This window comes from Leptopilina heterotoma, unplaced genomic scaffold (genome assembly GCF_015476425.1).
Source record: "Leptopilina heterotoma isolate Lh14 unplaced genomic scaffold, ASM1547642v1 Lhet_40, whole genome shotgun sequence".
Taxonomy (NCBI): Eukaryota; Metazoa; Arthropoda; class Insecta; order Hymenoptera; family Figitidae; genus Leptopilina; species Leptopilina heterotoma.
In genome coordinates this window covers 391201-417750 of record NW_025111064.1, presented here as the reverse complement: position 1 = coordinate 417750, position 26550 = coordinate 391201, and the positions used below count along the sequence as shown (strand labels likewise).

Genomic DNA, 26550 nt, shown 5'->3' with positions numbered 1-26550 from the left:
CACAGATGCACAGTGCAGTCGTTCACGCAGCTTATTTTTTCAGATCAAAAATTAAAATTCAAAAATATAATTATTTACCGACAACCATATCGGAATAATTATCTTAAGAATAACACCTGACTCTAAACCAAAGAGTTCAATTGACGTCTAATAGATGTCACTAATTGCTGATATAGTCGAAATCTTCCTTAATTAAAATATTAATTATTATTATTTCACAGCATTGTTCGATTCATTATTAAATAAATAAACTTATTTCAAACCAAAAATGAAGTTTTTAAAAATAATTTTTACCTTTTAAAATTTTTAGTTTAGTAAATAAAGATTATTAACATACTGTTAATACTGTTAATGTAAATTGTAATAATTAATTAAATTCAATTAAAATATCTAAATCTAGTAAATAGGATAAAAATTTATTATATTTATTAAATTTAACTTAAGTAAATATAAAAATGAAATACCCCATGCACGCGCGCTTTAGCGCGCGTATAATTTGGCTAGTTAATAATAAAATAATATTTTTCAATTTAAAAAAAATTAATAGTTGTTATGTACAAATTATTATTTTGTTGTTAAATTCACCTCGTATCTGTCAGATTTTTCATTTCTTTAATCTTGTTTAGTACGTCATCAAGATGTGTAAGTTTATTTTTAATTTTATTTAATATGTATAATATTTATTATTATTTTATTTATTATTATTGTTTTTAATATTTATTATTATATTATTTTTTATTACTGTTTTTAAAATTTATTATTTTTACAGTTTTTAAATTTCTCTTCAAACTATTGGGACGAAATTATGAGGAAGAGAAAGTTACTGATGACAGGAACAATCAAGAAGAGAATGAAAGAAGGGCTAGAGAAAGAGATGAATTAAATGAAAATAGAATTGATGAAAATTTAAATAGAGGAAGTGAGAGGTAAATACGAATATTTCAATATATAGAAACATTAACCTCTTATTATTTATCTTTTTATATTATTTTATATTATAATTTCTGGCAAATAATATTATTTGTATAAAAGATTATACTAAATTCAAATTATATTTTACTAATTTATTAAGAATATCATAAACTTTACTATGAAAATAATAGGTACTTTTTAATAAAATTTTTTTAATGAAATTTTTTTAATTAAGGGGTTATGCCACTCTAGAAACCGAAAAAATAGGCATTTTTTGTGAATTTTTTGCAGAGAATTTATAAAGTCAATTAAAATTGAAATATGAGGAGTTTATTGAACATCTTTTAAAGTTTAAAAATATAAATTTTCATAATAATTTAATGAAAAATGGCGACGCTGTTGGGGTTTTCCGTCGACATCTCTGTGGCGCATATGGTCCGTGGCCGCACCAACTGTTCCCGTAAATTTTAAAATATCTTGAGTATATAATTTTTTATTTATTGTACATTACAATAGCTAAAGCAACACGTAGGATTTTTTCGATATATTGATCCATGGTCAAATGGCGCACTTCTAAAGTTAACCTTTCTAAATTCTACCAAAAAATCGTCAGTAAATTGTTAATAACAAATGAACAATACAAAATAAAAAAAAATCCTACGTGATGCCTTAAAAAATATATTTTCAAAGATGTTTGTGAAGTTTGAACTTAATTGGTTGAAAATTGCACGAGTTGTTAGTGCGGCCAACTCGAAAAATGTAGTTTTCAGATAATCGCGTTTAAAGTTTAAAGTTAATATGCTCTTCACATGCTTGACTATGCCTAACTGACTGAAGCAGACGCTTGCATACTATTTGTGAAGCCAAATTGTGTAGAATAGACTATAGTTTAGACAGAAAAGTAGCCTTATACCTGCTCTAGATCCTTTAAAGATCACCTCCCGTAGCGCGCTAACAAAAGGACCTCGCCGCTACGAAAATACGAAACTACGATAATAAATTACTTAGAGATTTTCCCTAGCCGTAATACTACGATATGTTATTTCTGATACCCTAAGGGACTATTTAATGCAAAAAAATAAAAATCGATTTTTTTAAAATCCTAGAGTGGCATAACCCCTTAATTTAAAAAAAAAATTTTTAATTAATTTAAAAATTTTCTTTTTACAGAAACATTAACATGTTATTATTTATCTTTTTATATTATTTTATATTATAATTTCTGGCAAATAATATTATTTGTATAAAAAATTATACTATATTCAAATTATATTTTACTAATTTATTAAGAATATCATAAACTTTACTATGAAAATAATACTTTTTAATAACATTTTTTTAATTGATTTAAAAAAAAATTTTTTTTAATTAATTTAAAAATTTTCTTTTTATATTTAATATTTAAAAATTTTTTTTCAATTTTCTTTTTTAATTAAAAGTTAAATTTATATATAAATTTTATTGCGATCTAATAAAAACAATTTATATATATGAGGCATTCCATGTCAAGTGATCCAGGTGGAGAAAAATTTTTCTCCAATCGTAGCAAAACTTGGGGCTTTTGTGGTACTAATAGATAGTAATTTTTCGTGAAAATATTTTTTTACCTAGTCCAATATTTTCCGAGAGGAAGGGGGTTAAATTTTTGGGTTTTTCAGTACAATGCTTATTTCGATAATTTTTTACTCTTTAACTATTAAACATAAAAATTTGGCAAGGTACATTTTGGAAAGGTTTTTTCATGCTCTTTCGATTGAAAATAAGCATTAAAAAAAAAATTTTTTTTTGACCCAAAAAAATCAAAATTAAAAATAAATTTTAATTTTTTGGAAAAAAGGTCCCATTTTTTTTTTTTTTTTAAACGAAAGCTGAGGTTTTTTCCTAAAAGAACATATAAATGAAAAAGTGGGACAAGAATGTTTAAACATTGAAAAAATGAATTTTCTCGTAAACAGAGCTAAAAACCGGGTTTAGAGAGTAGAAACCTCTGTTTTTCAATGTTTAAACATTCTTGTCCCACTTTTTCATTTATATGTCCTTTTAGGAAAAAACCTCAGCTTTCGTTTAAAAAAAAAAAAAAAAAAAAAAAAATGGGACCTTTTTTCCAAAAAATTAAAATTTATTTTTAATTTTGATTTTTTTGGGTCAAAAAAAAATTTTTTTTTTAAATGCTTATTTTCAATCGAAAGAGCATGAAAAAACCTTTCCAAAATGTACCTTGCCAAATTGTTATGTTTAATAGTTTAAGAGTAAAAAATTATCGAAATAAGCATTACACCGTAAGACACCTGGATCACTTGACATGGAATGCCTCATATATATATATATATATATATATATATATATATATATATATATATATATATATATATATATATATATATATATATATATATATATATATATATATATATATATATATAATATAAAAATACTATAAAAATGTATTTTCCTTAGGACAAGAAGGCGACGTCAGCAGAGACAACGATATCGATACATCAATCGAAAACGCATCAACAAATTTCAACATTATCGAAATCAAAATTATAATAATTTTAATCCTTCATTTAATCCTCAATTTTATAACGCAACAAGATTCAACAATTTCCAAAATCAAAACTTCAGAGATTTTTGTTACATTTCATTTCCGACTAATCTTGCACAAAATTATTTGTCTAATTTTTATCGTCGAAATGATGCACTTGGCAATCAAATGTACAGATTTAATGGCTTTATGAATAATTCACGTTAATGATAATTTATTTTTTATAATTATATTGTAAAAAATTATCATATGATTATAATATAATTATTATTTGTAAAATAACTTCAAATAATAAAAAATATTGACAATAAATATTAAAATTATATTATTCTTATTATATTATTTTTTTCATTTTTCAAAAAGCTTTAAATAAACATAAATTTAATATTTTAATGACCTCTAAAATGAAGATAGGACATTCTCCCAACTTTTTTTTGAACATATAATATTAAAATATTATATTGAACATAAAAGTGAGAATACAACAAATATAATAAAGTCTGAAAATAAAAATATAACTTAAGCTTTTTTTACTGCTCGGCGACGGCATCTACAGGAAGTTTTGGATAAAAGGTTACACAAACACACTCACTTACATTTTAAAGAAGACTGGTCATCCTGACACCTCAGGACTCAGCACTGGGTGTCATTTTGACAACATCTACAGGAAGTTTTGGACAAAAGGTTACACAAACACACTCACACACAATTTAAAGAAGACTGGTCATCCTGACACCTCAGGACTCAGCACTGGGTGTCATTTTGACAACATCTACAGGAAGTTTTGGACAAAAGGTTACACAAACACACTCACACACAATTTAAAGAAGACTGGTCATCCTGACACCTCAGGACTCAGCACTGGGTGTCATTTTGACAACATCTACAGGAAGTTTTGGACAAAAGGTTACACAAACACACTCACTTACATTTTAAAGAAGACTGGTCATCCTGACACCTCAGGACTCAGCACTGGGTGTCATTTTGACAACATCTACAGGAAGTTTTGGACAAAAGGTTACACAAACACACTCACTTACATTTTAAAGAAGACTGGTCATCCTGACACCTCAGGACTCAGCACTGGGTGTCATTTTGACAACATCTACAGGAAGTTTTGGACAAAAGGTTACACAAACACACTCACACACAATTTAAAGAAGACTGGTCATCCTGACACCTCAGGACTCAGCACTGGGTGTCATTTTGACAACATCTACAGGAAGTTTTGGACAAAAGGTTACACAAACACACTCACACACAATTTAAAGAAGACTGGTCATCCTGACACCTCAGGACTCAGCACTGGGTGTCATTTTGACAACATCTACAGGAAGTTTTGGACAAAAGGTTACACAAACACAATCACACACAATTTAAAGAAGACTGGTCATCCTGACACCTCAGAACTCAGCACTGGGTGTCATTTTGATGACATTCATTGACATTTATAAGGTAAGTGTCCCTTCAAATTGTCCGCTTTGCTTGTAAATGTAGAGTTTGCTGCCTTTCATTTTCCTTGATGAAGAGAAGTGTAATGGTGACATCTGCCTCAAAAAGAATTAGCCTTTTAATCCATCTCTTACAAGCAAAGTTGAATATCTAAAATTTTTTTAAATTATTATGTTAAGGAAAATTTTTTTAAAACTGTAACAAAGGACAAGCATATTTAGTTATTACCTGTAAATATGTGAATGAGATTTATCAATATTTTTGCTAATAAAATGATTTCATTAAATTCGCTATGTATTCATATTGCAAACTGTATGCGACAAAAGTTATTGACACATTACAGAGCCAACATAAATTCGAATCTATTTATAAAATCAGTTATTAGTATGATTGAAAATTTTATAAAGTTCTCTCAAATAAAGTGTTGACTAGTCGAACAGAATGCTAACAACGCTATTCTAATTTGAGTGCTGCTGGTAGTTTTCTAGATTCAGATGAGAAGTAACTTACAATTAGTTTCAATAAATTCGCCTTGTATTCATGTTGCAATCTGCAGTGACAACATATTATTGCAACAATACAGAGCATACATAAATTCGAATTTTTTTTTAAAACTAATCATTAGCATAGTTGAAATAGTTCTGAAGTTTGGAATCTCAACATTTTGTCCCCCAACGTGATCAGGAGTGAAAGTCAAAAGCCAGGGTGTAGAAATGGGTTCTAGGATGATGCAATGATGAATTAGGGTTGGAATCCAAAAGTACGATGTAATATATTTGTGTGACTGGTTAATCGATTCACTCTCTTTGCTTTCTCTCTTCCACAGGATTAGAAGTACAATTCAATGACCAGGGAGGATATTCAGAATCAACGGACAGAATGATTGTAGATTCATCTACGGATTGAAGGATTATTTTTAGTCAAAAATTCACTTGAACAAGTTTTATAGAAGGTAATTAAAGGTTTAGAAAGATACCTAAAAAAATGTTTTTTATCTATTATAATTTGAGTGCTGCTGGTAGTTGGCTTAGAGTCAGCGGCATGAAATGACGGGAAACTAGGCAGAATGGAGCGGGACGATCTACGAATAGAAACAGGAATTTTAGTTATATATTAATTACAAATTGTTAGTAAAAAGGATTCTTCAGTTAAAGATTTAAGGCTAATTTTAAAACAATAATATATGAACTATACAAGAGTTGTTAAGGGATTGAAAATGTTTTCTTTTGTCACCTGTAAGAAAAATTCTGCATCAGTATAGAATTGTAAGAATTCTGTAGAATGTTCATTGTTCTTTTTAATCCAAATTAATGAGCAGTTGACAATTGTGGCAGATGATGTTCTATTCGTGTCGTTTTGTAGATTCAGATGAGGAGTAACTAACAATTAGTTTCAACAAATTCGCCTTGTATTCATGTTGCAATCTGCAGTGACATCATATTAATGCAACAATACAGAGCATACATAAATTCGAATTTTTTTTTGAAACTAATCATTAGCATGGTTGAAATAGTCCTGAAGTTTGGAATCTGAACATTTTGTCCCCCAACGTGATCAGGAGTGAAAGTCAAAAGCCAGGGTGTAGAAATGGGTTCTAGGATGATGCAATGATGAATTTTAGTTGAAGATTTGCATAGTAAGTGGTAATTAAATGCAGGTGATGGTTTCAAGTAATACCTGAAGACTATTTTCGATTCTGTCAAATTCTATGGATGCTGGATTGAATCTACAGTTTAGATGACGGTTGGTCTTCAATAGAATTAGGCTTGGATTGCAAAAGTACGATGTAATAAATTTCTGTGACTGGTTAATCGATTCACTCTCTTTGCTTTCTCTCTACCACAGGATTAGAAGTACAATTCAATGACCAGGAAGGATATTCAGGAACAACGGACAGAATGATTGTAGATTCATCTACGGATTGAAGGATTATTTTTAGTCGAAAATTCACTTGAACAAGTTTTATAGAAGGTAATTAAAGGTTTAGAAAGATACCTAAAAAAATGTTTTTCATCTATTATAATTTGAGTGCTGCTGGTAGTTGGCATAGAGTCCTATTCTAATTTGAGTGCTGCTGGTAGTTGGCTTAGAGTCAGCGGTATGAAATGACGGGAAACTAGGCAGGATGGAGCGGGACGATCTACGAATAGAAACAGGAATTTTAGTTATATATTAATTACAAATTGTTAGTAAAAAGGATTCTTCGGTTAAAGATTTAAGGCTAATTTTAAAACAATAATATATGAACTATACAAGAGTTGTTAAGGGATTGAAAATGTTTTCTTTTGTCACCTGTAAGAAAAATTCTGCATCAGTATAGAATTGTAAGATTTCTGTAGAATGTTCATTGTTCTTTTTAATCCAAATTAATGAGCAGTTGACAATTGTGGCAGATGATGTTCTATTCGTGTCGTTTTGTAGATTCAGATGAGGAGTAACTAACAATTAGTTTCAACAAATTCGCCTTGTATTCATGTTGCAATCTGCAGTGACATCATATTAATGCAACTATACAGAGCATACATAAATTCGAATTTTTTTTTGAAACTAATCATTAGCATGGTTGAAATAGTCCTGAAGTTTGGAATCTCAACATTTTGTCCCCCAACGTGATCAGGAGTGAAAGTCAAAAGCCAGGGTGTAGAAATGGGTTCTAGGATGATGCAATGATGAATTTTAGTTGAAGATTTGCATAGTAAGTGGTAATTAAATGCAGGTGATGGTTTCAAGTAATACCTGAAAACTATTTTCGATTCTGTCAAATTCTTTGGATGCTGGATTGAATCTACAGTTTAGATGACGGTTGGTCTTCAATAGAATTAGGCTTGGATTGCAAAAGTACGATGTAATAAATTTCTGTGACTGGTTAATCGATTCACTCTCTTTGCTTTCTCTCTACCACAGGATTAGAAGTACAATTCAATGACCAGGAAGGATATTCAGGAACAACGGACAGAATGATTGTAGATTCATCTACGGATTAAAGGATTATTTTTAGTCGAAAATTCACTTGAACAAGTTTTATAGAAGGTAATTAAAGGTTTAGAAAGATACCTAAAAAAATGTTTTTCATCTATTATAATTTGAGTGCTGCTGGTAGTTGGCATAGAGTCCTATTCTAATTTGAGTGCTGCTGGTAGTTGGCTTAGAGTCAGCGGTATGAAATGACGGGAAACTAGGCAGGATGGAGCGGGACGATCTACGAATAGAAACAGGAATTTTAGTTATATATTAATTACAAATTGTTAGTAAAAAGGATTCTTCGGTTAAAGATTTAAGGCTAATTTTAAAACAATAATATATGAACTATACAAGAGTTGTTAAGGGATTGAAAATGTTTTCTTTTGTCACCTGTAAGAAAAATTCTGCATCAGTATAGAATTGTAAGATTTCTGTAGAATGTTCATTGTTCTTTTTAATCCAAATTAATGAGCAGTTGACAATTGTGGCAGATGATGTTCTATTCGTGTCGTTTTGTAGATTCAGATGAGGAGTAACTAACAATTAGTTTCAACAAATTCGCCTTGTATTCATGTTGCAATCTGCAGTGACATCATATTAATGCAACAATACAGAGCATACATAAATTCGAATTTTTTTTTGAAACTAATCATTAGCATGGTTGAAATAGTCCTGAAGTTTGGAATCTCAACATTTTGTCCCCCAACGTGATCAGGAGTGAAAGTCAAAAGCCAGGGTGTAGAAATGGGTTCTAGGATGATGCAATGATGAATTTTAGTTGAAGATTTGCATAGTAAGTGGTAATTAAATGCAGGTGATGGTTTCAAGTAATACCTGAAAACTATTTTCGATTCTGTCAAATTCTATGGATGCTGGATTGAATCTACAGTTTAGATGACGGTTGGTCTTCAATAGAATTAGGCTTGGATTGCAAAAGTACGATGTAATAAATTTCTGTGACTGGTTAATCGATTCACTCTCTTTGCTTTCTCTCTACCACAGGATTAGAAGTACAATTCAATGACCAGGAAGGATATTCAGGAACAACGGACAGAATGATTGTAGATTCATCTACGGATTAAAGGATTATTTTTAGTCGAAAATTCACTTGAACAAGTTTTATAGAAGGTAATTAAAGGTTTAGAAAGATACCTAAAAAAATGTTTTTCATCTATTATAATTTGAGTGCTGCTGGTAGTTGGCATAGAGTCCTATTCTAATTTGAGTGCTGCTGGTAGTTGGCTTAGAGTCAGCGGTATGAAATGACGGGAAACTAGGCAGGATGGAGCGGGACGATCTACGAATAGAAACAGGAATTTTAGTTATATATTAATTACAAATTGTTAGTAAAAAGGATTCTTCGGTTAAAGATTTAAGGCTAATTTTAAAACAATAATATATGAACTATACAAGAGTTGTTAAGGGATTGAAAATGTTTTCTTTTGTCACCTGTAAGAAAAATTCTGCATCAGTATAGAATTGTAAGATTTCTGTAGAATGTTCATTGTTCTTTTTAATCCAAATTAATGAGCAGTTGACAATTGTGGCAGATGATGTTCTATTCGTGTCGTTTTGTAGATTCAGATGAGGAGTAACTAACAATTAGTTTCAACAAATTCGCCTTGTATTCATGTTGCAATCTGCAGTGACATCATATTAATGCAACAATACAGAGCATACATAAATTCGAATTTTTTTTTGAAACTAATCATTAGCATGGTTGAAATAGTCCTGAAGTTTGGAATCTCAACATTTTGTCCCCCAACGTGATCAGGAGTGAAAGTCAAAAGCCAGGGTGTAGAAATGGGTTCTAGGATGATGCAATGATGAATTTTAGTTGAAGATTTGCATAGTAAGTGGTAATTAAATGCAGGTGATGGTTTCAAGTAATACCTGAAAACTATTTTCGATTCTGTCAAATTCTATGGATGCTGGATTGAATCTACAGTTTAGATGACGGTTGGTCTTCAATAGAATTAGGCTTGGATTGCAAAAGTACGATGTAATAAATTTCTGTGACTAGTTAATCGATTCACTCTCTTTGCTTTCTCTCTACCACAGGATTAGAAGTACAATTCAATGACCAGGAAGGATATTCAGGAACAACGGACAGAATGATTGTAGATTCATCTACGGATTGAAGGATTATTTTTAGTCGAAAATTCACTTGAACAAGTTTTATAGAAGGTAATTAAAGGTTTAGAAAGATACCTAAAAAAATGTTTTTCATCTATTATAATTTGAGTGCTGCTGGTAGTTGGCATAGAGTCCTATTCTAATTTGAGTGCTGCTGGTAGTTGGCTTAGAGTCAGCGGTATGAAATGACGGGAAACTAGGCAGGATGGAGCGGGACGATCTACGAATAGAAACAGGAATTTTAGTTATATATTAATTACAAATTGTTAGTAAAAAGGATTCTTCGGTTAAAGATTTAAGGCTAATTTTAAAACAATAATATATGAACTATACAAGAGTTGTTAAGGGATTGAAAATGTTTTCTTTTGTCACCTGTAAGAAAAATTCTGCATCAGTATAGAATTGTAAGATTTCTGTAGAATGTTCATTGTTCTTTTTAATCCAAATTAATGAGCAGTTGACAATTGTGGCAGATGATGTTCTATTCGTGTCGTTTTGTAGATTCAGATGAGGAGTAACTAACAATTAGTTTCAACAAATTCGCCTTGTATTCATGTTGCAATCTGCAGTGACATCATATTAATGCAACAATACAGAGCATACATAAATTCGAATTTTTTTTTGAAACTAATCATTAGCATGGTTGAAATAGTCCTGAAGTTTGGAATCTCAACATTTTGTCCCCCAACGTGATCAGGAGTGAAAGTCAAAAGCCAGGGTGTAGAAATGGGTTCTAGGATGATGCAATGATGAATTTTAGTTGAAGATTTGCATAGTAAGTGGTAATTAAATGCAGGTGATGGTTTCAAGTAATACCTGAAAACTATTTTCGATTCTGTCAAATTCTATGGATGCTGGATTGAATCTACAGTTTAGATGACGGTTGGTCTTCAATAGAATTAGGCTTGGATTGCAAAAATACGATGTAATAAATTTCTGTGACTGGTTAATCGATTCACTCTCTTTGCTTTCTCTCTACCACAGGATTAGAAGTACAATTCAATGACCAGGAAGGATATTCAGGAACAACGGACAGAATGATTGTAGATTCATCTACGGATTGAAGGATTATTTTTAGTCGAAAATTCACTTGAACAAGTTTTATAGAAGGTAATTAAAGGTTTAGAAAGATACCTAAAAAAATGTTTTTCATCTATTATAATTTGAGTGCTGCTGGTAGTTGGCATAGAGTCCTATTCTAATTTGAGTGCTGCTGGTAGTTGGCTTAGAGTCAGCGGTATGAAATGACGGGAAACTAGGCAGGATGGAGCGGGACGATCTACGAATAGAAACAGGAATTTTAGTTATATATTAATTACAAATTGTTAGTAAAAAGGATTCTTCGGTTAAAGATTTAAGGCTAATTTTAAAACAATAATATATGAACTATACAAGAGTTGTTAAGGGATTGAAAATGTTTTCTTTTGTCACCTGTAAGAAAAATTCTGCATCAGTATAGAATTGTAAGATTTCTGTAGAATGTTCATTGTTCTTTTTAATCCAAATTAATGAGCAGTTGACAATTGTGGCAGATGATGTTCTATTCGTGTCGTTTTGTAGATTCAGATGAGGAGTAACTAACAATTAGTTTCAACAAATTCGCCTTGTATTCATGTTGCAATCTGCAGTGACATCATATTAATGCAACAATACAGAGCATACATAAATTCGAATTTTTTTTTGAAACTAATCATTAGCATGGTTGAAATAGTCCTGAAGTTTGGAATCTCAACATTTTGTCCCCCAACGTGATCAGGAGTGAAAGTCAAAAGCCAGGGTGTAGAAATGGGTTCTAGGATGATGCAATGATGAATTTTAGTTGTAGATTTGCATAGTAAGTGGTAATTAAATGCAGGTGATGGTTTCAAGTAATACCTGAAAACTATTTTCGATTCTGTCAAATTCTATGGATGCTGGATTGAATCTACAGTTTAGATGACGGTTGGTCTTCAATAGAATTAGGCTTGGATTGCAAAAGTACGATGTAATAAATTTCTGTGACTAGTTAATCGATTCACTCTCTTTGCTTTCTCTCTACCACAGGATTAGAAGTACAATTCAATGACCAGGAAGGATATTCAGGAACAACGGACAGAATGATTGTAGATTCATCTACGGATTGAAGGATTATTTTTAGTCGAAAATTCACTTGAACAAGTTTTATAGAAGGTAATTAAAGGTTTAGAAAGATACCTAAAAAAATGTTTTTCATCTATTATAATTTGAGTGCTGCTGGTAGTTGGCATAGAGTCCTATTCTAATTTGAGTGCTGCTGGTAGTTGGCTTAGAGTCAGCGGTATGAAATGACGGGAAACTAGGCAGGATGGAGCGGGACGATCTACGAATAGAAACAGGAATTTTAGTTATATATTAATTACAAATTGTTAGTAAAAAGGATTCTTCGGTTAAAGATTTAAGGCTAATTTTAAAACAATAATATATGAACTATACAAGAGTTGTTAAGGGATTGAAAATGTTTTCTTTTGTCACCTGTAAGAAAAATTCTGCATCAGTATAGAATTGTAAGATTTCTGTAGAATGTTCATTGTTCTTTTTAATCCAAATTAATGAGCAGTTGACAATTGTGGCAGATGATGTTCTATTCGTGTCGTTTTGTAGATTCAGATGAGGAGTAACTAACAATTAGTTTCAACAAATTCGCCTTGTATTCATGTTGCAATCTGCAGTGACATCATATTAATGCAACTATACAGAGCATACATAAATTCGAATTTTTTTTTGAAACTAATCATTAGCATGGTTGAAATAGTCCTGAAGTTTGGAATCTCAACATTTTGTCCCCCAACGTGATCAGGAGTGAAAGTCAAAAGCCAGGGTGTAGAAATGGGTTCTAGGATGATGCAATGATGAATTTTAGTTGAAGATTTGCATAGTAAGTGGTAATTAAATGCAGGTGATGGTTTCAAGTAATACCTGAAAACTATTTTCGATTCTGTCAAATTCTATGGATGCTGGATTGAATCTACAGTTTAGATGACGGTTGGTCTTCAATAGAATTAGGCTTGGAATGCAAAAGTGCGATGTAATAAATTTCTGTGACTAGTTAATCGATTCACTCTCTTTGCTTTCTCTCTACCACAGGATTAGAAGTACAATTCAATGACCAGGAAGGATATTCAGGATCAACGGACAGAATAATTGTAGATTCATCTACGGATTGAAGGATTATTTTTAGTCGAAAATTCACTTGAACAAGTTTTATAGAAGGTAATTAAAGGTTTAGAAAGATACATAAAAAATTTTTTTTCATCTATTATAATTTGAGTGCTGCTGGTAGTTGGCATAGAGTCCTATTCTAATTTGAGTGCTGCTGGTTGTTGGCTTAGAGTCAGCGGTATGAAATGACGGGAAACTAGGCAGGATGGAGCGGGACGATCTACGAATAGAAACAGGAATTTTAGTTATATATTAATTACAAATTGTTAGTAAAAAGGATTCTTCGGTTAAAGATTTAAGGCTAATTTTAAAAGAATAATATATGAACTATACAAGAGTTGTTAAGGGATTGAAAATGTTTTCGTTTGTCACCTGTAAGAAAAATTCTGCATCAGTATAGAATTGTAAGAATTCTGTAGAATGTTCATTGTTCTTTTTAATCCAAATTAATGAGCAGTTGACAATTGTGGCAGATGATGTTCTATTCGTGTCGTTTTGTAGATTCAGATGAGGAGTAACTAACAATTAGTTTCAACAAATTCGCCTTGTATTCATGTTGCAATCTGCAGTGACATCATATTAATGCAACAATACAGAGCATACATAAATTCGAATTTTTTTTTGAAACTAATCATTAGCATGGTTGAAATAGTCCTGAAGCTTGTAATCTCAAAATTTTGTCCCCCAACGTAATCAGGAATGAAAGTCAAAAGCCGGGATGTAGAAATGGGTTTGAGAAGGGTGCAATGATGAATTTTAGTTGAAGATTTGCATAATAAGTGGTAATTAAATGCAGGTGATGGTTTATATAATACCTGAAAACTATTTTCGATTCTGTCAAATTCTATGGATGCTGGATTGAATCTACAGTTTAGATGACGGTTGGTCTTCAATAGAATTAGGCTTGGAATGCTAAAGTACGATGTAATAAATTTCTGTGACTGGTTAATCGATTCGATTCGACCATATGAGTTGTAAACAAAATTAGTATACTTAGGTATTTATTAACAATGTAAAAAACTAACCTGAACCTGTCAATTGCTTGAGGATTAAAAATAATATGTGAATAAAATGTGATAAATGTAAAAAATATTAAATTCAGTGAATAATTTAGAAATTTACTATACAGTAATGAGATCTGTCAATTCAGATTGCTTATCCTTATTTTTACACAAGCTGTGCTTAAATTAAGACTGGTCTTAGTTTCAAGACTAGTTTAATTTCAGCTTGTTCTTAAAATAAGATTTACTTTTTACTGTGTACGACAGCCAGACGAGTATTTTTACACTTGTTTGAATGTAAACTTTCGATTTCTTAAGGTTTGAATCAGTATGAAATGAGAAAAAAATTTAGATTTTTTACGTGTTTAACCCTTTGCTAGACGACCTTTACCCCACCCCGGAACTGCCAGACGTACATTTTTACACTTGTATAGATGTAAACTCTGAGTTATTTTGGTTTTAATCGGTATGAAATAAGAAATATTTACATTATTTTTCACCTATTGACCCATTTGCCGCATCTTCGAAGGGCTGCCAGACGTACTTTGGCCCATCCTAGAACTGCCAGACGCACATTTTTACACTCGTGTGGGTGTAAACTTCGAGTTATGAAGGTTTTAATCGGTATGAAATGAGAAAATTTTACATTATTTTTCACCTATTCGCCCCCCCTACCCCAGCACCGGACTGCCAGACGTGGGTTTCTGTTATCTATACTCAAATTTTCATCCGGTATGAAATGAGATAGTTGTTTTGGTCGCTAGCTCCCGGACTATTTGGCTTTTAATTGAGGTAGGTTTGAATATAACAACTTTGGTAGTTACCGTACAGGTTTGATATAAATATTGTTTTAAAAAAATGAAGGTCTAAGTAATATGTTGTTTATTTTGTATTAGTGGAGGTTTTCATTAAAATGCATGTGCATCTTCTTTAACTGGATTTCGTTTATGTCCTAACAAAATATCAGGATTTAGTTTGAGAATCTAAAAAGTAAAATTGAAAGTTTAGTTGAATGTTTGTTTTTATATACTTAATGAAGGAATAGTAATGATTTGAAATTTCAACTGAATAATTAATTTCGTTTATACTAAGATACAGTGGTTTTTACTTTAAATGGTGTATGATTTAAAGATATAATATAAGGACGACATAATTAGATTTGTAAGACAATTGTTCGATACTGTAGAAAATTTTGTGCTATGATTTCTGATGATAAGCTAACATTTTCATTCTTTTAGTTTTAGTTTTAACGTATCTTTCATCCTATTCTTACTGTAGCGACAAAAGAGTTTTGATAATATCTTATTTTTAAAAAAATGAATTATAAAATTTTTTGAATAGAAAAACAACTTTTAAATTGTTTTATTTTATCTAAAATACATTTCTAAACATTTACCATATGGTTATTTCTTTTAATTATTTTAATTAATTTAATATTAGCAAGTAATATTTCAAACTGGTAACTTATAAACTTCTAAACATTTATATGGTTATTTCTTTTAATTAATTTAATATTAGCAAGTAATATTTCAAACTGGTAACTTATGTTGATGAATAAGTTGAAGATGATCGTGACAAAGATGATCCTGACGACGATGATCCTGACGACGATGATCCTGACGATGATTTTTTTGACGACGATTTTTTTGACGACGATTTTTTTGACGATGAGTTTTTTGACGATGATTTTTTTGACGATGATTTTTTTGACGATGATTTTTTTGACGATGATTTTCTTGACGATGACTTTCTTGACGATGATTTTCTTGACGGTGATGTTCTTGAGTGTGATGTTCTTGACAGTGATTTTGAAGAAAATGAGGACGATGACGATGATGATGATATTATTTCTTTAGAATAAAAGAAAGAAACGTCATTTTAAAGGTATCATAATTTTCAATTTTGTTATATATAGTACAATGAATTGCGAAAAAAATACAAAAGAAGTTATCTATATATTATGTTAAACTTTTTTGCTCCCCCCCTCAAACCTATGTCACATTGTTACATACATGCAATCTACACTGCCCTATGAGGTATATATATATGTTACCGGCAAAACCCGAAGACCAGGCATTTTGCGAAATGCCTAGGTAATTCGAGAAATGCCTAAGATTTTAGGAAATACCCGAATTTCCTAGAGATTTACAGGCAGTTCTCGAATTGCCTAGGCATTTCGAGAATTGACTAGGCGATTCGCGAAATGCCGGGGCCGTTTTAGGCAAATTGGCAATTTGCCTAAAAAGAGTTCGTCATTTAAGGCAAATTGAGAAATTGAGAATTTATAAACAAAAAAAATAATTAAAATTTCCTTCATTACTCAATAATATTGGTTACTATTATTAGTATCTATACTGAGTCAAAACGAGTCAACCGTGAATAAATTTTTTTTAATATTTTTGGAAAAGTCAAAACATTTATAAAAATCTGTAATTAATATTGTTTATAACAATTGATATAAATTATTTTATGCTTTATTAATGGTCAGGTGGTCATATTAGATTAATTTGAACTGATTTAGATCATGTGTATCAACGGAATAAAAAATTAATCGTCCCCTTTTAAAAAATTGTATTAATTTGGAGTAAGAATTTTTGAAACGAGCTTAATAAAATTCAAAAAATTTATATTTCGACAAAATGTTGTTTTTCCTATAGTGTTTTATATAAAAAAACACTATAACAAAGGATTTGACAAAAAAATTTTTTGCTATTATTATAAACAATTAAAGTTTTTAACTCTTTTTTTAAAATTAATTAAAAAAAACTTGTTAACCGATTTTAATTATCCAAGAGGCATTCTTTTTTATTTGAGTCTTAAAAATTTATGTCTCTTTAATTTAAAACAAAGAACACTGAAATCGGTTAAAAATTGTAGTCTGTAGACATTTTTGAACAGTAAATTATAAAAAAAATCCCACTGCAATCGATTTTTCTTGTTATTAATTTTTTTCTTAAATGATGCAAGAATTTGTTATTATAAAAAAAGGTATTAAAATTTTTAATTTTTAAAAGCGGTTTAAAGTGTTTTTTGGTTCGTTGTGAATTACAGATTTTTATAAATGTTTTGACTTTTCCAAAAATATAAAAAAAAATTTATTCACGGTTGACTCGTTTTGACTCAGTATAGATACTAATAATAGTAAGCAATATTATTGAGTAAGGAAGGAAATTTTAATTATTTTTTTTGTTTATAAATTCTCAATTTCTCAATTTGCCTGAAATGACGAACTCTTTTTAGGCAAATTGCCAATTTGCCTAAAACGGCCCCGGCATTTCGCGAATCGCCTAGTCAATTTTCGAAATGCCTAGTCAATTCGAGAACTGCCTGTAAATCTCTAGGAAATTCGGGTATTTCCTAAAATCTTAGGCATTTCTCGAATTGCCTAGGCATTTCGCAAAATGCCTGGTCTTCGGGTTTTGCCGGTAACATATATATATATATATATTTGGCTATATATTTGGCTAAGCTATAGCCATAGTTATTAACATTTAAGGAAAATTTAAATAGTGTGTTTCGGGTCTATTTACTATTTAAATTTTCCTTAAATGTTAATAACTATGGCTATAGCTTAGCCAACATATTCTCATTTTAGGGTTAAAATGTAGTGGCAAAATACGCTTTAAAATAAGAGGAAAAGATACATAGGTTTTTATACTGAGAGAAATGGATAGTCAGATTTTGATGTTAAAAAGATAATGTTACACGATTCTATCATTATGCTACTGCCAACCATCACAGATGCTAAAAAATATAGTTATGCTACCCCGTACTACCAAGATATTACTCCTGATGATATTGATGGTAACGGTGACTATCTAGATAGCTGTCCGTATTTGTAGCATTAAAGATAGTCACCCTAAAAACCCTAAACAATGCTTCTATAAGAAAGAAACACATATTAAAGATGGTCACCCTAAAAACACTAAAAACCCTAAACAATGCTTCTATTAGAAAGGAACACATTAAGTCATGTAAATGTGTTTTTTGTGGCATAATTTCTAAGTGTATCAGGGTTGCCACAAAAATTTAATTTTGTTTTCCCCTGACTTTTCCCTGATTTCCAGACAAAATTTTAAATTTTTCCTGACGCAAAAGAATATTCTGATTTAGTCTAAAAATTATTGGATACTCAAAAAAATGTTCTGTTACGTTTATTTATGAATTTCTTTAATTGTAAAATTATTCGAAAACATCAATAACTTCTTTTTTAAATAAATATTTAATCATTATTATTTTTCTACAGGAATAAAGATTTATAAATAAAAACTTTCTGAAATCCAATAACTTATAAGAATATTATTATAAAGCATCAAGAAACCGACGCTTTCTTCGTGTTTTATGATAGATTTTAGCATGACAGAGTTATAATATCATTATTTTATTTCATAAGAATATTGTCGCTATAAATTCAATTTTTCAAAGATTTTAATTTGAACCCTTTTCAAAATTTAATCATTTCTAAAAATTCACACTTTAATGCTTTTATTATTCAATTATAATCTAAAATTTTAACTGAAATGAATTTTTTATTAAATTTTTATCAGAAAATTTTTCGAAAATTCAATTCTTGTGAAGAATTTCATTCAAATTTTTTTAAATAATGTAATTCCCATAAAAAATGTATTATTTGTGAAAATAATTGAATTTTTAAGAAGAATTGTATTGAAAATTTTATCAAGTAAATCTTGTAAAGAATTTTGTCAAAATTTTTTTAAATAATAGAAATTTATTTAAATTTTTCGAAATAATTGAACTTCTGAGAACTATTTTTAGAAATTTTATGAAAAAATGAAAAATAATTGAATTGGATCGAAGAAATTTATAAAAAAATTGGTAAGAAATTGAATTCCTGTTAAATTTTTATTAAAATTTTGTTTAAGTAATAAAATTCTTTTGGAAAATTTTATTAAAATAGTAGATATTAAAAAGAATTTAAATAATTTCTAAGTAATAATTTTATGATAGTTCTTAAAGAATTAAGTTATTTAAAAAGAAATTATTGGTGAGATATAGAAAAAATTGAAACTTTTGTATTTGAATTCTCGACAATTTCATAGTTTATGGGCAAACAAAAAAGACTCTGAAATTCAGAATTTTCTTATAAATTCTAAAAATTTAATTTTTCCAGAGTGTAAAAAACCAAGGATATTACCTGTAAGGATGATTATACCTGCACTTTTTATTCTTTCAATCCCTCTGGATTTTTGTCGTCCACCCCTGCCTCTACCACATCTTCCACCTCTGCCCGTGCTTTCGGTAACTTTTGCAATTCCTCTCCCTCTTCCCAATCCTCTTTTATTCTTGCTGCCTCTTGGCCTTCCTCTGCCTCTTTTAGGCGCTGTGACATTCTCATCATCTTTGGATTTTTGTCTTCTTCTTCTTACCGTTGGTATTTGAGGAGAGTCAGTGTCCTTATTTTCTTCTGCAGCTGTTGCAAGCTCAGAATTTATTGTCAAGGTTGCGTTGCTGATATCCATTGTTGTTGCAGTGTCGACTTGCTCTTCTAGATTTTTAAATCAATTAAAAATTAACTAATTTAATTAAGGTGATGTGAGAGAAAAAGTAATTTTACGAATTACTTTTGAATTAACAAAAAAACATATCAACTCATTCAAGTATGAGACGATCACTGAAAATCAGTGAAATTTGACTGAGAATCAGTGAATCAGATTTTACTCTATTCTCACGATTTGAATCAGTGGAATTTCACTGAAAATCAGTTAAAAGTACTGAAATTTTAGAAATTTTCCACTGTTTCGACAATTAAAAAACTACTGAAAATTTCTGATTGAGATTTCTGTCACACATATTGAAAATTTCTGTTCTTTTTTAATTAATAATTTTAATTAATAATTTAATTTAATTCAAATCGCAAGAATAAAGTCACCGATTTTCAGTCAAATTTCACTGATTCAGTTTTAGAGAGATATAAAGTTATGTAAAATTTAAATTTTACCGTCTATCGAATCTTCTTTTTTTGGATCTGCGTGAAACTTCCTTAACCTGCTTAAACTCATTTCGTGCATCTGTCGATTGTCATCTACGAAATAAAAATTTGTTTCTTAAAATTGATTGGTATAAAGAATAGAGTATTAAATAGAAATAGATCTATAAATACCATTCGGTGAAATAGCATCCGTTTCATAAACTTTAGACAACGTAGTCAATATCGATGAACTTGTTGCTAATTTCCAATCGATGCTAATTAACTCTTTTCGTTTAAAAATGTTTCGGACTTGCGTGTAATTTCTAACCGTTTCGCCCTTACAGTACTTTTTTAGATACGATTCTTCTTCTTTCAGAACTCGAGACAGTTGGTCTGTTTGTGAAACATAATGAAAAAATATAGTGAATATAGAATATAGAAAAAAGATAGTGAAGTTTATTTAGGTTGATAGACACTGAGAAAACATTATATTTAATTCAAATAGAAAAATAACTTTTAGTGATTTTGTTTAATTGAAATTCTTCGCAAAAATTCAATTCTGTTGCAAAATTTTGAAAGATTCTCGTTGAATTTTCAATTGTCTTTATAAGTAAAAAATAAAATAAAAAATAAATAAATAAAATAAAAAAAAATAATATTTTGCAAAACAATTCAATTATTTAGAAAAAATTTTTTTAAAAAATATTTGGAAATTATTATTAATTATTTTTTATAAATAATAGAATTTTTATAGAAATTCAAATCTTTGGAAGAATTCAAGAAAATTGTCGTCGTTATTTGAATTATCTTTACAAATAATAAAATTCTTTTTCGAAATTTAATTATTTTCCAAAATTTTATTCCATGAATTTTTATAAATAATTAAATTTTGAAATGGATTTAAATTGAAGGAAAAAAGGCATTAATAGTTAAAAGAGAAGAGAAAAATATCAAGAAGAATGAAAAAAGTGAAATGGGAATACTTTTGAGAAAAAAAGGATATTGAAAAAGAAAATTATACAAAAAATTTTTAAAAAATGTTATAATTTACCAAGGAGAATCCAAAAAGTTCTCTTCTTTTTGACGAATAATTTCTTTTTTAGCCTGATCCTGCATATTTCAATGACATTGTTTGTTCTTTCTTCGTAAGTCTCAATTACACTTACTAAATCCCCGAAATCATTAAATGTGTCTTTCAAAAACGAACTGAAATCAATCAAATTTTTTGATTTCTTTTCTTTTGCTTCATTTTTAAATTGATTGAGAACATTGTTGAAGTCGTCTTCTTTAATAAAAGGAAGTGACATCGTCTTGGCCAGAAAACTGCATGGCTCAACTTCGTGGTTATTCAGCTGACACCATTTACATTTTAAAATCTAGAAATAAATAATCAATATTTTAATTTAATTTTGAAATCAAATCTTCCTATCCAATTTTTATACTATTGAATCTATAAACATTAAGAATTTATAGTTTATAAATTATTTATTCATATAGATAGTACCGCATGAAAATCATGTACTGATGAATAGTATTTGCAATTCCACACTTTTTCAACCGCACTTGCTACGTCCGCATTGTATGGGCCAATAACTTTTTCAAAAGGTGCAACTGATCCTTTTTCAAAAAAATTATTTATCTTCTTGAAGATACTTATCATTATTTCCTCGTCCAATTGCTCGAAAAGTACGTACAACACAATGGCTGCCTGTTAAATAAATTTAAAGTTTCACAGATGACTAATAAATTTAATTTCTTATATAAGTTAATAATAATTTAATATAATGATAGATTTGTAAACAAAATTTTCGCTTAAATAATCTCTCTGAAATGAAACTTACCCTTTCCATCTTCTCAATCATGAAAGTAACAATTGTTATCACTTGACTGTCAATTTTTACCTATATACAAAAAAAATGACTTAAATATATAATAGAACCATTAAAAACTTCTGTAAATATATTTATATATTTTTATTGGCAGAACGTTTTCTGGAATATTATCTAATTTCGATTCTTTTACGAATGAATTTTTACCTTAAATCCAGTATCCAAGTACAATACTTGACAACCTTCCAATAATTTGGGTGTCCCAAAAAGGAAAGCCAGATTTCCGGAATCTGTTTTTATTCTTGCTAAATAGGTTTGCAACGTATATTTAAAATTGAAAGAAGTAAAGTCATCCGTAATTTCATCTTCCTTCTTTTTCCAAAAAAGCAATTTTTCTCCCATATCCTTCAAATCCGTTAATGGCTGCAAGTCTCCATAACGAGCTTCCTGCATAAATTGTCGAATTCCACTTTCCTTTATTTTAACATTGTACCTATATTTTAATACAAAGAAAAAATAATTAAACTAAAATTTTAGAGAAAATAGTTATTTTAAAAATTTTTAATTTTAATTATTAAAGAAATGGACTAGTTTTTTAAAATGCCAAAAAATTACAGGGTGGCCACAAGTTTCAGTTAATCAATTCCCCTGACAATTTACTGACATTAAAATTACGTTTCCTGAAAAATTCTTTTTACAGGAAAATATGAATGTTTATGGAAAATGGGTAAAATTTATGAATTCTAATAATTTCTAAAAATTACAATTATAACCCTCTTGAATTCAATTCTTCTAGAATTTAATTGTTTAAATATAAAACTCAATTTTTTATAATAATTGTAATTATGTAAATACAATAGTTTTTTAATTTTGAAAAATTTCCAAGCAATTAAAATTTGGTAAAATCTTTTGAAAATAATTAAATTTTTGAAAAATATTTATACAAATGATTAATTTTTGAATAATTTATAAAGAAGAACATGATTTCTCAGAAATTTTAATAAGTCCAAAAAGTAAATTTTCATAACTTTTTATTTACATTGGTCGAAGATAATTCAATTTTAAAAAATTATTATAAAACAGTTCTAATAATTAGTTTTTAAAAATATTGTAATGTAATTTTAGAAAATAATAGAATTTCTTTAAAAAATTTTGTATAATTTAAAACAACTAATTAATTTTTTATGAATTTTAATTAAAAATTTTGTTCATGAATGTTTTCTCTAAAATGTTTAAAAGAATTCTAAAATGTTTTTGTTTTTTTATCAATGTAAATTTTTGGAAATACGTAATTGAAAATACTAAAAATATTGAATTTTAAAAAATTAAAAAGTAATTTTCATTAATTTTCATTTTTAAATATGCCTTTTAATTTTGTTGCAATGTTTGGAAGAAAAGTCTAAAAAAGTCACAATTTTTGAAAATAAGTTGAAAAAAATGTATATTTTCTTAATATCCCCTGACAAAATTTTTTTCCTGACATTTTTCTGACTTTACAGACAAAAAATTTGTTTTCCTGACACTTCCCTCACTTTATTGGCAAAAATTTTGTTTCCCTGACTTTACTGACATGTGACGACCCTGAATTATTTTAAGAAATTAAATCACATCCACAAAATTAATATTTTATTATAATGTTCAGAAATTATTTTATTATATTTTGCTTATATGTTTTTAAAAAATAGGAATTTAAAAAATTGAATTTATGTTGAAAAATAAATAACAAGTAATTAAATATTTTTTTATCAAAATTATTGAAATTTTAAATAATTTAATTTAAAAATCAGAATTATTACTTTTGCTCGCACGAATGAATGATATCGCTAAAGGATCGTTGTTTATCATTTTTAGCTAGAGAAATTGCCTCTTCTTTGGCTTTTGCTTCCTCGACGTAAAATTCATAAGATTCACAAGTCTCAATATGCTGAGTCCTTACATTAATTTCACCGCCTTTTACTTCAATGAAACCAAAACATGGCATTCGATAATTCGCACATCGAAACTTGTTAACCTCTTCTGAACCCTGAAGTTGGTAATACAGGTGGCCTTTGTACTCATATTTCCACGAATCCTTAAATTTCCCTGGTAATCGAATCATTTTGAACTGTATGAAATAATACAAAAGATATAAGATTAATTAATATTATTTCTTTTTATTTAAATATCTAATAAGAAATTATTTGTTAAAATAATTTAGTACAAAATTTTGTCAAGAATATTAAACGTTATTTTGTATAATTTGAAATTCATTTACGATAATTTAATAACAAACTTTTAATTAATTATAATTTGTCTCATGTAATGTTATTCATATAAATAATTATAATTACTATAAATATTACTTACCGATGACTCCAAAAATATGAAACTTTTTGACATTTAAGAAACTGTCAAATGTTTCGAAATAATAAACAAACTATTTAAGCTATATTAAAGCTATATTCACACACAAACGTTCAATTTAAATTGAACGAAAATATATCGTTCGATTATTATCGTTCAGAATTTCGTTCCAAGTTTTCTTCGGAAATCCTGTGAATTTAATACAAAAACTATAAAGCTCTGTGTAACGTTTGAAATGGTTTATCGTACGATATTTCATACGTATTTCATATGAAAATAAAAACAAAATTTTTTCTACTTTCAAGTAGTACAAATTTTTATCGAATTTTTATAGGAAAAAATTATTCAAAACATCACATAAAATCCCGTTAACCTCTCCAATAGCACTTTTTAAATAGAACTTGCTATGGTATTATATAGTAAGCTTCGCAATCTTTCATTTTAATACAGGTTATAGGTTTTAACCTATAACCTGATTTTGAGGATACATTTTTTTCCGTTTACAATAAATAAAAAAAATACAATACTTCCTCTATGAGGAAGTAATATAATAAGGAAATAATATTAAAAAATATAAAATTAGCTAAAGATTTTTTCTGTGTACAATTAATTAAAAAAATTAAAAATTGTAATTATAGGGAAATAATATTAAAAAGTATAAAAAAACTGTTTACCAAATTTCAATTGGAGTCGGTAACAGTTTCTTATCAGCTGAGGATTTTTTCCGTGTAAAATTTAAAAGAATATTGTAATAAGGAAATAATATTAAAAAGTATAAAAAACTGTTAACAGTTTTTTAAAAGTTATCGAATACTCTACAAAAATCAGGGTGGTCACAAGATTCAGTTTATCAATTTCCCTGACAATTTACAAAATTCTTATAAAACAATTCAAATAATTAGTTTTTAAAAATATTTTAATGTAATTTTTAGAAAATAATTGAATTTCTTAAAAGAACTTTTGTATAATTAAAAAAATTAGTGTATTTTTAAATATTTATAAATATGTAATCGAAAATATTAAAAATAATTGGATTTTAAAAAATTAGAAACTAATTGGGTCAGAATTTCTCAAACGGATCACCTAAAACTAAAAATTTTCTTTTTGAACCAAAATAGTTTTTTTTTACTCTTAATATGGTTAAGAAGAATCCCTGAAAATATTAGGCCAAAAACAAATTTTTTGTAAAAGTTATTAACAATGGAATTTTTTAGTACTGCTAAATTAACAAATTTTTTTCTCGAGTTCCAGTTGACGGAATTTAATATTAAAATATGGGTTCTTTTCGTCTTGAATTGCAGAAGCTATTTGAATATATTTTTTGTTTACAAATTTTTTTTATTTTTTATAATTTTTTAGTATAATTTGTTTATAAAATGTTAATAAACAAATATGTTCTTCACGTCCTAACAAAAAAATTAAAATTGTATTCTATTCCTTAAATGTCTCCGAGTTTAAAACCGTTTCGAAAAAAATGAGCCTCAATTAGAAAAAAAGTTATTAATTAAAAACTGCAGCCGTGTAGGGCTTTATATGACGTTAAACTCGCCCCGCGCGCATTGGCATTTTTTTTCAAAATTGTCTGTAACCTACAAATTTTTTCGGATTTTCATGGGCTTGGTCTTAAATTAAAGGGGATAAAATTTCTAAGAAATCCCACTAAACCAATTTTTGAATTTTCAATTGTTTATATTTTTTTTTTTACTCAAAGTTAACAATTTACAATATTTTTAGAAAAAATCATGTTTACTTTTTTATTTTTTCATTGCAGATGATTGTAATCAATTTTAATTAGTCCCTCATGACCACTAGACAAATAATAATGTATAATAAAATTTATTTAAATTGTTGCAAACAATGTTAATTAACAAATAGATAACTTTGGTTCTTTTTTATAAACAAAATTTTTTTTCAGACAAATTTATATTTATTTAAGTAATCTATGTCGATTTTGGTAAAAATTTATTTTAAATTTAATAATTACTATTATTATTAACAATCATATGGACAATAATCTAGTTATCAATAATCAAGTAGAGCTTTACATGACTTTAAAATCGTTAAAATACGAAACATAATTTTTTGTTTTGCAGAAATAAGCCATTTACTTGTTTAAAAAGTAAATAATTTGTTTACAACAAATGTAATTGTTTATGCTAAGAAATTTTTTAAGTTTTTGAAAGAATGTACATATTATATAGACATTTTATGTTTGAAAAATGTCTAAAATGTTTACAAATGTCAAACAAACTCGATTGTTGTTCA

General features: G+C 28.4%; 1 protein-coding gene across 1 annotated transcript; it reads left to right on the top strand.

Moving 5' to 3' along the window:
- The first annotated feature begins 638 nt into the window (after nt 1-638).
- LOC122506264 (aspartate and glycine-rich protein-like) lies at nt 639-16045 on the top strand. The gene is made up of 3 exons (XM_043618357.1): nt 639-642; nt 770-919; nt 15744-16045. Exons 1-3 carry the CDS (start codon nt 639-641, stop codon nt 16043-16045), a joined length of 456 nt encoding a protein of 151 aa, XP_043474292.1.
- The last annotated feature ends 10505 nt before the right edge of the window (nt 16046-26550 follow it).